The 15,278-nt window shown below is 44.7% G+C and overlaps 1 protein-coding gene across 3 annotated transcripts in view; it reads right to left on the bottom strand.

Annotated features, from left to right (window-relative positions):
- PLEKHM1 (pleckstrin homology and RUN domain containing M1) overlaps window positions 1-15,278 on the bottom strand; it is a 46,745-nt gene continuing 31,467 nt past the window's right edge. For all 3 annotated transcript variants that reach the window (XM_081837666.1, XM_081837667.1, XM_081837668.1), the window contains 5 exons: window positions 13,576-13,721; window positions 12,068-12,261; window positions 9,935-9,998; window positions 8,638-8,795; window positions 1-816 (listed from right to left, as the gene is read on the bottom strand). In XM_081837666.1, the coding sequence (XP_081693792.1) occupies window positions 699-816; window positions 8,638-8,795; window positions 9,935-9,998; window positions 12,068-12,261; window positions 13,576-13,721 (680 nt within the window). In that variant the 3' untranslated portion in view covers window positions 1-698. The remainder of the gene's footprint in view (window positions 817-8,637; window positions 8,796-9,934; window positions 9,999-12,067; window positions 12,262-13,575; window positions 13,722-15,278) is intronic.

Below are 15,278 nucleotides of genomic sequence, written 5' to 3'. Positions count from 1 at the left end.
TTAGTTCCTTATTAAATTACTTTTTATTATCTGCATAGAAGATTAAAATGGAAAATAAAAATTCATCTCTGGAACCCATTGGCCTAGCATTAAAAAAGAAGGAGCAGAGAAGTGGTTTATTATTTGTAAGAAGGTCACTTTGCTTAGAGGGTGCTGGAATGTGTTTCCCAGAGTATTCAGCAGCTGTTTGGCACGTGGCAATTCAGGGGTAGCCTGTAAAGTGCGGAAGGCACAAGAACTCTGCTACAAAGTGCATTAATTTAAAAACAAAACAGAAAACCCCCCCACCCTTTCTTATCGCTGTTAGAATCAAAATGTCCACTAACGTTGTGTCTCCCTAGGAGTCCAAGTCCGACAAGTCTTACGTGTATCAAATGCTTGCTGCGACCAAAGCAGCCAGGTATTTTGTCTGCAGAGGCCGGAGAGAGACAGAAGGGAAAGGATTGTGGCTCCAAGTGGCAGCAGCAGATCAGCACAAGGAAGTCACTGACTTCTTCCCACCTTTCTCTGTCGGAAATGTGATCCACAGCTGATGTCGCCAGAGCCCAGGTGATCCCTGATGGGTTGGACCTTCAGGGGAAAGGAGTTGTGGGACTAGCCAGGGCGTTCCTTTGCTCCATAGCCTGCCTCTGTCCTTTCCCAGCTGTCCTCTGGCCTGCCCCCTTAAGGGCTGTGGTCTGCCCCTCTTCAGGGAGAGGTCATTTGCAAAGGGACGCCTGCAGCTTCTGCTGGTATTCCTCCCGGCGGACGCAGCGAGGACAGAAACTGGCATTTGCCTGGCAGCTGCTGTGGAAAACAGTCTTGCACACCTTGCACCTGTTGAAAAAGAGGAGGTTAATTGCCAAAGCAATTCATGCAGCCTGGAAAGGGAGGTGAAAGAAGTACAGACAGCCCATTAAAGCGTAGGGGAGTAAAGAACTCCCCCTGTCAAGGGCCGCATTCCCTCAAGCAGAATCTGTTGGGGGCCACATCCCACAGATGTGGTCAGGGCTGAAGTCAGTGGTGGGACCAGTCATTCCCCCACCCTCACCTTCTGACACCCAATTTTTCTTCTCTTCTCTCTCTCTTCCTCCACATCTAGCAAGCTGCTGAGGGAGGCACAGGTCAACAGAGCTCTGAACCGATCGCTTGCAGGTTTTTTTTTTTTACAAAATTATGCTTAGTTAAACATGTTAAATTAACTTAATCGGAAAGCTTGCAATTACCAGATAGGCTTAGGATTTAAATATGTAATGTGATGAATTAATATGTTTAAAGTTGAATGGTTAAGAAAGACAGATGTTAAGTGATTAAGTTAAATTTTTAAGAGTTTAGGTTTTGGAAAACCGTTAAAATGATATACGCTGAAATTCAACCAGGGGGATACGAGGAAGTCACTTAACAATGTTATGAAGATCGGTTCTTTTATGGTGGAGATGTATGTTTGTCTGTTTGTTTGTTTTTTAAATAAAAATTCTGGAAAATTAATAAAAATTTTTTGAAAAAAACAAAGTTATGCTTAGGACTGCTGGCTACCACCCTCTCCATCCCCTGTCTCGCCACCCCTTTTCAAATCATCATGCTGGGCTTGTTCAAAAACCTCTCTGTGAATTGTGTGATCTGTTCAGTTCAGAACAAACTTCCACGCTTGCATTTGGCTTTTGGAAGAACCATCCCCCCCTGTTTGCAGCCAGCACGCAGCACAGCCCTCGGACTTATTTTTCTCTTTTCCTCTGCTCAAAAGCAGACTGGTAACTTTGTGCCCCTGTGGCTGAACGGCTACGCAAGAGGAAGTGACCCCAGGCTGCCACCTGTGCAGGACAGCGATTCAGGAAGGGCCTGCTCCTCCTCGGAGCTATTGTCAGGAGAGCTCCAGGCACATCCTGCCTCCCCGGGGAAATAGCCTGATTCGGGCGACAGGAAACTGCATCAGCTCAGCAAGCAGGCACTCTTCCTGCCTCAGCACAAAGCCAGTGAGCAGAGGGCGGCAATCTTCAGTGAACCAGGCCTGCCGATGGCTCTCTCATCTGTGGTGCTCTGATGCTGCAGCCTTGTGAGATTAAGCTGGGGTGCGGGTAAAAGGAAGTTGGGTATTCAAAAGCTACTTTAAAGGAGGAACCGTGCCTGAGTTCCTGTTCAGCGTTCTGACCGTCCCCGCAGAACAGAGATCAGGAAGATGTTCTCTTCCAGAAGCTGTTGGTCCACTGGTGGAGAAGGCTGAAGGCAACTGCAGGGCCAACATCATCCTGATGGCTTGTTGTTGTTTAGTCGGGTCCGCCTCTTCGTGACCCCATGGACCAGAGCATGCCAGGCACTCCTGTATTCCACTGCCTCCTGCAGTTTGGTCAAACTCATGCTGGTAGCTTTGAGAACACTGTCCAGCCATCTTGTCCTCTGTCATCCCCTTCTCCTTGTGCCCTCCATCTTTCCCAACATCAGGGTCTTCTCCAGGGAGTCTTCTCTTCTCATGAGGTGGCCAAAGTCTTGGAGCCTCAGCTCCACGATCTGTCCTTCCAGTGAGCACTCAGGGCTGATTTCCTTCAGAATGGAGAGGTTTGATCTTCTTGCAGTCCATGGGACTCTCAAGAGTCTCCTCCAGCACCATAATTCTATTTTTTATTATTATTATTTATTTTTATTAAATTTTGCATAAGTATATTTCACAGACATACAAAAGACAAAAGTAAATAAAACAAACATAAAAATGAAAAAAGAAAAGAAAAAGAAAGACATACAATACATACTACATAAACAACACAACTTAACATTAATTTTACAACAACATTAATCGACTTCCCTTTATCTCGATTTCGGATAATGTTATCTTAGTTATCTATCTGCTGTGTCTATTCCAAAATGACATTTATAACGTAGTAAGCGTTATCTCATGCCTACTGTGATTTTTTTTTATTTTTTATTTGATACATATATATTTCTGATTAACATTTTGATGTTCCCCTTGTCTCTATTTCCATATATGTTCTAAATTTATCCCATTCATTACTAAATTTTGTACGTTTTTGATTTCTTATTTTTTGTGTCAATTTTGCCAATTCTAAATAATCCAATAATTTAAATTGCCACTCCTTTAATGTTGGGATTTTTGGTGTTTTCCAGTGCTGTGCTATGAGGGTTCTGGCGGCCGCTGTTGCATATTGAAAAAAGGTCCTATCTTCTTCTTTGATATCCTTGCCAATTATCCCCAGCAGGAAGGCTTCAGGCTTTTTGACAAACGTATATTTAAGAATTTTTTTAAATTCATTATAAATAGATTCCCAAAATTTCTTGAGAATCTCGCACGTCCACCACATGTGGAAGAATTCGCCCTCCTTGTTCTTGCATTTCCAACACAATTTATCACCTGTTCTATAAATTTTATGCAATTTTATCGGCGTTATGTACCATCTGTACATCATCTTGTACATGTTTTCCTTGAGTGTCGTGCATGCTGAATAATTCATATCTTTACGCCATAAAGCCTCCCATTTATCAAATTCTATGTTATACCCTAGATCTACCGCCCACTTCACCATCACCTCCTTTACTTCCTCGTCCTTGGTGTCCCATTCAAGCAACTGGTTGTACATTTTTGATAGTAATTTTGTTTTACTTTCTATTATTTCAGTCTGAAATCTGGATTTTTTCTCACTTATTCCAATCTTTTTATCTTCCGTCCATATTGAATTTATTTGATGATATTGAATCCAACCAGTCAACTTATTTTTTATTTCTTCATATGGTCTAATCCTCCACCCGGATTCTGTTTTGGTTAGTAGGTCCTCATATGTCCACCGTTCCCCCTCCAGGTTTGATTTTTTAATTGTTAAAATATCAATTGGTGATAGCCACCAGGGTGTTTTCTGCTCCAGCAATTTTTTATTCCTTTCCCAGACTTCCAGTAGTGGCCCTCTGAAGATATGGTTAGAAAAACCTTTATGGACCCTTCCCTTGTCTCGCCATAGATAGGCGTGCCAACCAAATCTTAAGTTAAACCCCTCTAGGTCTAACATCTCTTTATTTTTGATGACGATCCAATCTTTTACCCAACAAAGGCATGCGGCCTCATAATATAGCCTCAGATTTGGAACCGCAACCCCCCCCCTATCTCTTTGATCTGTAAGCAATTTGAATTTAATTCTGGGTCTTTTCCCCCGCCAAATAAATTTGGATAGTAATCTCTGCCATTCTTTAAATATTGCAATTCCCCTAATTATTGGAATGTTCTGGAATAAGAAGAGTAATTTGGGTAATAAACTCATTTTGATCGCCGCCATTCTACCCATCCACGAAAGATGTAGTCTGTTCCATGTATCTAAGTCCTTCATTATTTCTTTCCATGTTTTCTTATAATTATTTTCCATCAAATTTATATTTTTCATGGTTATCCAAATTCCAAGGTATTTAACTTTTTTAGCTATTTTAATTCCAGTTTGTCTTTCAAGCTCATTTTTGGTGTCTTCTTTCATATTTTTAGTCATTATTTTTGTTTTTTCCTTGTTCAGTTTAAATCCCGATAGTTTTCCGAATTCTTCCAGTAATTTTATAGCTTTGCCGATACTCTCCTTTGGTTCTTCCAATGACAACATGAGATCGTCTGCATATGTTTTCAATTTGTATTCTTGCACGCCGATTTTTATGCCACGGATCTCTGGGGTATTCCTTATCTTGTTTGTAATTGTCTCTAAAACCATAATAAACAACAGCGGTGATAGGGGGCACCCCTGTCGGGTACCTTTTGCTATTTCAAACTGTTCTGTCAGGTTGTTATTTATTATTAATCTGGCTCTTTGTTGTGTGTATATTGCTCTAACTCCTTCTAGGAATGTGCCCTCTATCCCTGTTTTTTCCAAGCATTTTATTAGGAAACCCCAAGAAACATTGTCGAAAGCCTTCTCGGCATCAACAAACAGTAAGGCGGCAGGAATTTCATTATGAACTTCTAGGTATTCAATAATATCTATTGTGTGTCTGATGTTGTCTTTTATTTGTCTATTAGGAAGAAAGCCGGCCTGATCACAATGAATAAGGTTAATTAAACAATTTTTAAGTCTATGGGCCATTATATCTGCAAAAATTTTGTAATCATTATTCAATAGAGAAATCGGTCTGTAATTCCTAATGTTAAGTTTATCTGAATCTGGTTTCGGGATCAGCGTAATGTAGGCTTCTTTCCAAGATGTTGGCATTTTTCCTCCTCTTAATATCTCATTCATAACGTCACATAGCACTGGTATTATATATTCCTCTAAGACCTTGTAATATTTAGCTGATAACCCATCTGGTCCTGGGGCTTTTCCAATTTTCATTCTCTTGATCGCTTCTCGAATTTCCTCTATTTTTATGGGTCTGTTTAAGGCGGTTCTTTCTTCTTCTGTTATTTTTTTAGGGCTATTTTCTTCTAGATATTTTATAATGTTCGTTAAATCTTCTTCTTCTCTTTTGTATAAGTTCTCATAAAATTTAAAAAAATTCTTTTTTATTACAATAGGGTCTTCCAGTACTTGCTCTTCTACTTTTATTTTGTTTATAATACTACTTTTTCTTCTTTTTCTCAGTTGCCACGCCAAAAGTTTTCCAATTTTATTTGCCGATTCGAAAAACTTTTGTTTCATTAACTTTATTCCCCATTCAACCTCTTGGCTTATTAATGTTGAATATTGTGTTTGAAGCATTTTGTATAGTTGCTTATGGCCGTCATCTTTTGGATTTTTTATCATATTTTTTTCACATTCTTTCAGTTGAAGGATTAATTCTTCTTTCTTCCTTTCCTTAGCCTTCTTTCTTTGAGAATTTTGTTGTATCAAGAGACCTCTTAACACTGCCTTACTAGCATCCCATACTGTATCTATTCCAATCTCTTTAGTAATATTTAAGGCAAAATAATCTTTTATAGTGGTTTTTGCTTTTTCGATCACATCTTCTTTTTCAAATAAGTAATCGTTCATTCTCCATCTGTATAGACCTTGGGTCCTCCATTTTAATTGTAGTGTTATTGGGCTGTGATCCGATAAGGTTCTGGGTAAAATTTCACATCTCTCCGTTCTTGTTATTAATTCTCTCGAGATCCATATTTGGTCCAGTCTGCTCCAGCTCTGGTGCGGTTCAGAGAAATGAGTAAATTGTTTCGTTGTGGGGTTTCTGTATCTCCATATATCTATTAAGTCCAGATTTTCTTCCAGATCATTGAACGATTTTGGTAATTTCCCCTGGTTTAGATTTTTTTTCCTTGTATTTCTATCTAGTTCTGGTGTCGGTACCGCATTTAAGTCTCCAAGTAGGACTAGTTTATTGTTATCTAGATCTAATAGAAGTTGTTCCAATTTTTTAAAAAACTCCATTCTATTTGAGTTTGGGGCGTAAACTGTTACCACATTTATTTTCTCTCCCTGGTAATTAATTTGGATACCTAGGATTCTTCCTTCCTCATCTTTGCATATTTGTTTGGGTTCCAATTTCTCTTTCGCATAGATTACTACTCCTCTCTTTTTCTTGGGGTCTGAGTTGATAAATTCTATTCCCAACCTTTTATTTATTAAAATATGCTTGTGTTTTTTAGCAACATGGGTTTCTTGGCAACAAATGACATCAATGTTTTTTTTCTTTATAATCTTTTCAAATTTATTTCTCTTGGACTTGTCGTTAAAGCCGTTCACATTCCATGAAAAAAATTTAAGAGACATTTCGGGTTATTACTGAATTCACTTTATCCTTATTTCTACTTTATAATCTGGTATTATTCTTTCTTTTAGATTCTCTGCTTTCTCCTTCTTCTTCCTCCTCCGACCCTGAGTCCTCCGTCTCCCCCCCCCCGACCAGCACCATAATTCTAAAGCATCAATTCTTCGGCGATCAGCCTTCTTTATGGTCCAGCTCTCACTTCCATACATCACTACTGGGAAAACCATAGCTTTTACTATACGGACCTTTGTTGGCAAGGTGATGTCTCTGCTTTTTAAGATGCTGTCTAGGTTTGTCACTGCTTTTCTCCCAAGAAGCAGGCGTCTTATTCTGATGGCTAGAGGTTGCTAAAAAATGGTGGACCTCCTTGCTACTGAAGCATTATCCCCACCCCACCCCACTGATTTTCAAAAACCCTGCCCTCTTACAATACAGTGGATGCTTGGGTTGCGAACGTGATCTGTGCAGGATGTACCTTTGCAACCCGCAGCGGTGCATCTGCACATGCGCGGGTTGCAATTCGGCGCTACTGTGCATGCGCGACCTCCAAAACCCGGAAGTAACCCATTCCGGTACTTCCGGGTTTCGGCAGTCCGTAACCTGAAAAAAAGCAACCTGAAGCATCTGTAACCTGAGGCATAACTGTGATAGGATTGGAAGGGATGTCATGGAACAGCAGTGTGCCTGAAGACAATATACAGTGGTGCCTCGCAAGACGAAAAGAATCCGTTCCGCGAGTCTCTTCGTCTTGCGGTTTTTTTCGTCTTGCGAAGCAAGCCCATTAGCGGCTTAGCGGATCAGCTGATAAGCGGCTTAGCGGCTTAGAAATAGGGGGGAGGGAAGGAAAAAAACCCCGCAGGAACTCGCAAGACATTTTCGTCTTGCAAATCAAGCCCATAGGAAATTGGTTTTGCGAAGCACCTCCAAAACGGAAAACCCTTTCGTCTAGCGGGTTTTCCGTCTTGCGAGGCATTCGTCTTGCGGGGCACCACTGTACCTAAAGCATCCCCAATAAATGCCTTGCCAAGCCTTATTCCTCAGCTGCACCTTGAGCTCCAGGGCATGGGAGATAACACTGCAGGATGATTTTTTTGTTATTTTATTTATTTATTCATTGAATTTATATACCGCCCTATACCCGGGGGTCCCAGGGCGATTCACAGAATAAAACCACAAAATACATAATAAAAATAAAAACAATAACCCAATAACCCCCCCCTCCATTTTAATCATGTGTTTTTATCTTTTTGGTGTATTTTAAATTTTGCATTATGTATGCTTTTACAGTTCTAAGTTGCTTTGGGGCATTTTTGTTGTAAGATGCAGTGGTACCTCTGGTTGCGAACAGGATCCATTCTGGAGGCCTGTTCGCAACATGAAAAGCCCACAACCTGAAGCGCCATATCTGCGCAGGTGTGCGGCATGATTTGGCGTTTGTGTGCATGCGCGAGGAGCGAAACCTGGAAGTAACCCTTTCCAGTACTTCCGGGTCTCTGCGGGACGCAACCTGAAAAAACGTAACATGAAGCAAACATAACAAGAGGTATGACTGTATTATTATTATTATTATTATTATTAATAATAATAATAATAATAATAATAATAAAAACGTATTTATAAAGAAATACTTATTCTTCACCTCTCCCCTCCATTGCAAAACAGGCAGTGTGGCGCAACAGTTAGTGTTGGACTATGGCCTGGGAGACCAGGGTTCGAATCCCCATTCAGCCATGAAGGTCCCTGGGTGACCTTGGGCCAGCCACTGTCTCTCAGCCTGACCAACGTCACAGGGTTGTTGTGAGGGTGAAGTGGGGAGGAGGAGGAGAAGAATCTACACCACTTCGAGCTCCTTGGAAGATAAAGGTGGTATAGACACGTGACAAATACATCAATAAAAATGAACACAACTGCGAAAAACGAATCGCTTCTTTGAAAACTTGACTCCAAAGGCAAGGTGGGGAAGAGAGGAAGAACGCTCACCTGGTTGTCGTGTCAAATTCAAAGGGGAAGATGATGTCATTCCTGTTGCAGATCTCACAGATGAAGCCCCTCTGGGTGCAAAGGTCGCAATTGTAGACGTGATGGGAGGCAAACTGAATTAGAGACTGGAGGAAGGTCTCAAACACGCCATCTGCTATCTAGGAACAGAGGAGGGCTATTAATAATAATAATAATAATAATAATAATAAAAATTTATTTATATCCCGCCCTCCCCAGCCGAAGCCGGGCTCAGAGCAGCTAACAGCAATAAAAGTAATACAGCATTCTAAAATTAATATTCTAAAATACCGTATTTTTTGCTCTATAAGACTAACTTTTTCCCTCCTAAAAAGTAAGGGGAAATGTGTGTGCATCTTATGGAGCGAATGCAGGCTGCGCAGCTATCCCAGAAGCCAGAACAGCAAGAGGGATTGCTGCTTTCACTGCGCAGTGATCCCTCTTGCTGTTCTGGCTTCTGAGATTCAGAATATTTTTTTTCTTGTTTTCCTCCTCCAAAAACTAGGTGTGTCTTGTGGTCTGGTGTGTTTTATAGAGCGAAAAAATACGGTAATTCAAAATCAAATGGCAACCACTGGGCCAGAGTTCTACGAGGATCACCAAAGGAGGGGGGGTCAGACTGTGCCTTGGCCAAAGGCCTGGTGGAACAGCTCTGTCTTGCAGGCCCTGCGGAAAGATGTCAAGTCCCACAGGGCCCTAGTCTCTTGTGACAGAGCGTTCCACCAGATCGGGACCACAGCCGAAAAAGCCCTGGCTCTGGTTGAGGCCAGCCTAACCTCTCTGTGGCCTGGGACCTCCAAAATGTTTTTATTTGAAGACCGTAAGGTCCTCCGTGGGACATATCAGGAGAGGTGGTCCCGTAGGTATTAGCAGGTGGGGAAGGGTGGTCGTAAAAGGGAAACCTTTATCTATGAGGCAGCTGTGAATACAGAGAGGCCAGGTGACCGACTAACACCTGAGGTTCTGACACAGATAACAAAGCATCTGCAACATGCAGGACAAAAGGGAAATTTGACACATATTGGGGAGAGCACCAATGAGGTTCCATGCGACCATTTAAGACTCCAAAGCTGTTTTCGAAGCTATCTTGAGGCAAAGGGATAAAAGCTTGCTTCTGAGCATGCTCAGACCAGTTTCTCTGTTTTGGTTCAGTACGCTGCATTCTAACGTGTGTAGGTTAAGCCTTGGGCTGGGTCGTGGGGGAATCGAGGACAGAGTGGGGTTCGTTTTCCCGAGGCAAACCCTCGTTTCAGAGGCTTCCTCTTTCCAGATCTCCTACCTGCCTCAGGTCAGCCACGCTGTATTTATGGGGACATTCCAGGAGGTAGTGCCGGTGATTGAGCCTTCGGAAAGGATACAAAAGAGGAGGAACAGTTTGTTAAGAGCTTTTCCCATCTGCTGCCAAGACCTATATAGAAGCCATATAATCCCTATACTCCTAATTGGCTTGCAAGGACAGGCCGATAGGGAAGCCCACACTCTTTCTTGCACAAGCATGTGCACGGTCAACCTCCTTCGGCTGTTTCCCCCAATTTCATTTCTCTGCACTTCCTGCTTCTGCAGGCCCCGCGCTTCTACATTTGCCACAGATATGAAGAAATGCTGTGAAAATGCTTTTTAAAAAAATGTTGTAAAGTATATATGTGGGACGCGGGTGGCGCTGTGGGTTAAACCACAGAGCCTAGGACTTGCCGATCAGAAGGTCGGCAGTTCGAATCCCTGCGACGGGGTGAGCTCCCGTTGCTTGGTCCCTGCTCCTGCCCACCTAGCAGTTCGAAAGCATGTCAAAGTGCAAGTAGATAAATAGGTACCGTTCCGGCGGGAAGGTAAATGGCATTTCCGTGCACTGCTCTGGTTCGCCAGAAGCAGCTTAGTCATGCTGGCCACATGACCCGGAAGCTGTACGCCGGCTCCCTCGGCCAGTAAAGCGAGATGAGCACCGCAACCCCAGAGTCGGCCACGACTGGACCTAATGGTCAGGGGTCCCTTTACCTTTATATATGGAATTTGCCATTAGCTCATCAGTGCCATCTAGTGTCAGATTTGTATAATGCACCTAAAACATTGTAAAAAAGAAAAGAAAAGGTAAAGGACCCCTGGATGGTTAAGTCCAGTCAAAGTGAGATGCGGCACTCATCTCACTTTTGAGGCTGAGGACCCCAGCGTTTGTTCACAGACAGCTTTCTGGGTCATGTGGTCAGCATGACTAAACCGCTTCTGGCAAAATGGAACACCATGACAGAAAACAGAGCGCATGGAAATGCTGTTTACCCTCCCGCCGCAGCGTTACCTATTTATCTACTTGCGCTGGCGTGCTTTTGAACTGCTAGGTTGGCATGAGCTGGGACAGAGCAATGGGAGCTCACCCCGTGACAGGGATTAGAACCGCCGACCTTCTGATCGGCAAACCCAAGAGGCTCAGTGGTTTAGACCACAGCGCCACCTGCGTTCCCTGTTGTTGTTGTTTCGTCATTTAGTCGTGACCGACTCTTGGACCGACACTGTCCAACCATCTCGTCCTCTGTCGTCCCCTTCTCCTTGTGCCCTCCATCTTTCCCAACATCAGGGTCTTTTCCAGGGAGTCTTCTCTTCTCATGAGGTGGCTCATGAGTATTGGAGCCTCAGCTTCAGGATCTGTCCTTCCAGTGAGCACTCAGGACTGATTTCCTTCAGAATGGATCGGTTTGATCTTCTTGCAGTCCATGGGGCTCTCAAGAGTCTCCTCCAGCACCGTAATTCAAAAGCATCCATTCTTTGGCGATCAGCCTTCTTTATGGCCTGCGTCCACTAGCTGAGTCCAAAGTTTCTAGGCCTCATTGGTTGAAGGACAGATTTTGTATAAGGTACAGCAATCCCTAAATCATATGCTGAGATGCACTGTGAGAAGGGCTGAGACATTCCTTGGAAAACTATACCACTATGTTGGATGAATCCCACCATTCTGTCCCCTGGTGAGGATACAAAGCTCAAAAGCAGTATGCTTATGTCATTCAACAGACATTTAAGCACATTCCAATTAGTCCCCCCCCCCAAAGCATTTCTTAATTTGATGATGGAACAGTGCCCTGAATAAGTAACTTGCAAGCAGCAAATATTTGCAAGCAGCCTCAAGTACACTCCTAAGAATCTTGTTCAACTGAGGACCAACTCAGGAAAAGAGGCTCTGCCCAAAATCTCATTCTTCTTTGAAATTGTCACCTGGAGGGTTTATGGAGGGAGCGTTCCTGTTTTGAAATGTACGTAAAAAATGAAGCCAAGATCTTCAAGGATCTGCACAACATTTCCCATGCATGTTAGCTGCCTGCCCTTATCCAGCTAGGAACATGGACAACAGAGAGTGGGTCAAGGGCTTGAGGCCTGGAAGAAAGAGGGGGGGGGGAGAAGGTGGACCCCCTGTATAGTGAAGCCTCACCTCTTGCTGATCTCTTTCAGGGCTCCACTGCGGCAAAGGACCAGGTAGTCACCAAGGAGTTTCAGCTGCTCCCGGCTCTTGTAGATGTGGCTCATGTGGTCCACATGGTCATAGAGGGTCTCGTTCACAAGCTTCAAGTTGATCAAGGGCTGGCTATGAATTTGGGACAGGAACTTCAGAGCCTGGCGGCAGACCTAAGAGATGGAAACACCTGTAAGTGTCCTAGGCTGGCATCTAGAGAAGCCAGCCAGAGGGGCTGGTTACAATTTCAGGATAGCACCCTGGATATTTCCCATTATCAGTTCCCTTTATCTTCCTCTCCGCCTTGACAAGCCCAGATATTTTGCAAGTAAAGGTAAATGGATCCCTGACCATTAGGTCCAGTTGTGGCTGACTGGGGTTGCAGCGCTCATCTCGCTTTATTGGCCGAGGGAGCTGGCGTACAGCTTCCGGGTCATGTGGCCAGCATGACTAAGCCGCTTCTGGTGAACCAGAGCAGCGTATGGAAACGCCGTTTACCTTCCTGCCGGAGTGGTACCTATTTACCCTACTTGCACTTTGACGTGCTTTCGAACTGCTAGGTTGGCAGGAGCAGGGACCGAGCAACGGGAGCTCACCCCGTCACGGGGATTTGAACCGCCGAACCTTCTGATTGGCAAGTCCTAGGCTCTGTGGCTTAACCCACAGCACCACCCACGTCCCTCAGAATCAGGACAAATAAGAAACTGTTATAAGAATTTTAAGGTCTCAAATACAGAATATTCATAAATGCACACATATCTAAATGTATGAACCATGTGTCTGAAACAGTACGGAAGAGCAATCCTGAAGCCATTTTGCCTCTCCCAATGATCTCAAATATTCCTCTGCAGTAAGGGAGGCAAAAGGGGAAAGCCTTCCCATTGCCTTTTTGCTTGCAAATCCTGTCTGAAGGGAGTCTTTGTGTATGAATAGGGTGAGCCTGTGACCTGGATTTAGGAACTAAAGTATTAACCATCACAAAAGAATGGCCAGGCTGCCCAGGTAATGCAATCAGTGACCATTATCAGGGTTCCTGGCAGACAGGATTTCTGCGGTAGACCGCCTCCTTCTGTGATGCATGTGTGATATTTTAGGGGGGTGGTCGTGGGCTACAGGGTGGGCAATTTCAAAAGTCTATATAAGGGTTTGCGCACCGTTTTTCAGCGTTCTCCTCCCTCCTGCGTGTGGTGAGTGGGGACCCTGTTGCAACAGCTCCTTGAATAAAAATCAGGCTTACTAGCTGCTTTGCTTCTCAATATACTCTGGTTGGCCTCTCTTATCTTCTCCTACCGATAGAGAACCCACTTAAGGACTCTATATGGGCTCCGGAATACCCCATAAGGGAAAGGGAGCCGTTTTTATTATAACAAAATGAACAATGCACGAGCCACATCAGGAGTCAATTGGGACATTGTATGCCCCACCCCTCACCGGGGATGTTGCCACCCCAGTCCTGTGCCCCCTATCCTCAAGTCGCCCAGACTTACCGGACGCCTGGTGAGATCCCAGTTGTGAATCAGCCGCGAAGGAATCACAGACTCTTCATCCCAGTGGCAGCTGTCACAATAGTAGAGGCCTGTGAATGCGCAGAGCTTGGGCTTCACGAAGGAAAAGCCAATCTGCCTGGAGCAGCCTGGAAAGAAAAGCGGGAATGGTAATGGCTGCCGGCCACAACAGCCACGTTATATCTCCCCTGTCAGAGTGTCAGGCACTGGACTGAAGGGGGCGAGGTGGAGGAGGAATGGTGGAGGTCGCCCCCCACCCCTTCTCCTGAAGCTTCCAGAGGAGAGGAAGCCAGTACAGTGGACGCTGGGGTTGCAAACGTGACCCAGGCGGGATGCACATTCCCAACCCACAGTGGTGCATCTGCACATGCGCGGGTTGCGATTTGGTGCTTCTGTGCATGCGCAAAGCGCGATTTACCACTTCAGCTCATGCACGACCGCCGGAACCCGGAAGCAATCCGTTCCGGTACTTCCGGGTTTCGGTGGTCCGCAACCCGAAAAAACACAACCTGAAGCACCTGTAACCCGAGGTATGACTGTATTGAATTACAGCAGTGGTTTGAGGAAGGTCACAGCTTGGAGACAGGTGAACAGAAGAGTTGGGAGGTGTTGGGAGAAGGGAGAGGGGAGACAGAGCCAGGGGAGACAGAGCCAGGGGAGACAGAGACAGAGCAGAACAGCTGATGCGTTATCACTGGATATTATTTCTGAGCCCCCTTCTCCCAGAACTCGACGTTCATTGAGGGTGCAAGAGCAAAGCACTCAGAGACAATTAGCCCTTGGCGGCCACCGTAAGGGAAAGTGCTGTTGGAAGGAAGGGAGGCGGGAGGAGCTCAGTTGGAGCAACGCCGTTAAGGGAGGCAGATTGCATTCCTTGTCTCTTGGTGCGATGAGTGAATAAACTCATTAGTAAGAACTCTTTGTTTTTCTCTGCTCCTTGTGGCCACCAGGGGAGGGAGAGAATTCCCCGGAGCCTGAAATAAAGGCAGGATGTCTCAGGATACCAGTTGCTTGGAATGGCTAGAATCGGAGAGCGCCGTTGCACTCGGGTCCTGCTGGGCACCTGGCTGGCCGCTGTGGCAACAGATTGCTGGATAAAATGAGCCTTCGGCTTGATCTAGCAGGGCTCTTCTTATGTTAAGGGTTCCTAAGGATGCTACCCCTTCATGGATCACTGCCTTGCCGTGGCAAAAGGGCTTGAATAACTCAGAGAAGCTATGAGCTATGCCATGCAGGGCCACCCAAGATGGACAGGTCATAGTGGAAAGTTTTGACCAAATGTGATCCACCTGGAGCAGGAACCGGCAAGCCACTCCAGTATCCCTGCCAAGAAAACTCCATGCACAAAGCCTGGTGTGCTCTGCTCCATGGGGTCATGAAGAGTCGGACACGACTAAACGACTAAACAACAACAAGGATGCTACAAACTGGCCCTTGGCAATTTTGAGAGTCTTCTGTACAGTGGTACCTTGGGTTACATACACTTCAGGTTACATACGCTTCAGGTTACAGACTCCGCTAACCCAGAAATAGTACCTCGGGTTAAGAACTTTGCTTCAGGATGAGAACAGAAATCGTGCTCCGGCGGCACGGCGGCAGCAGGAGGCCCCATTGGCTAAAGTGGTGCTTTAGGTTAAGAATAGTTTCAGGTTAAGAACGGACCTCCGGAACGAATTAAGTACCGT

This window comes from Podarcis erhardii, assembly GCF_964252035.2.
Source record: "Podarcis erhardii genome assembly, chromosome: 13".
Lineage (NCBI taxonomy): Eukaryota > Metazoa > Chordata > Lepidosauria > Squamata > Lacertidae > Podarcis > Podarcis erhardii.
The sequence above is the reverse complement of the archived record's forward strand: the minus strand, read 5'-3'. Positions and strand labels throughout refer to the sequence as shown.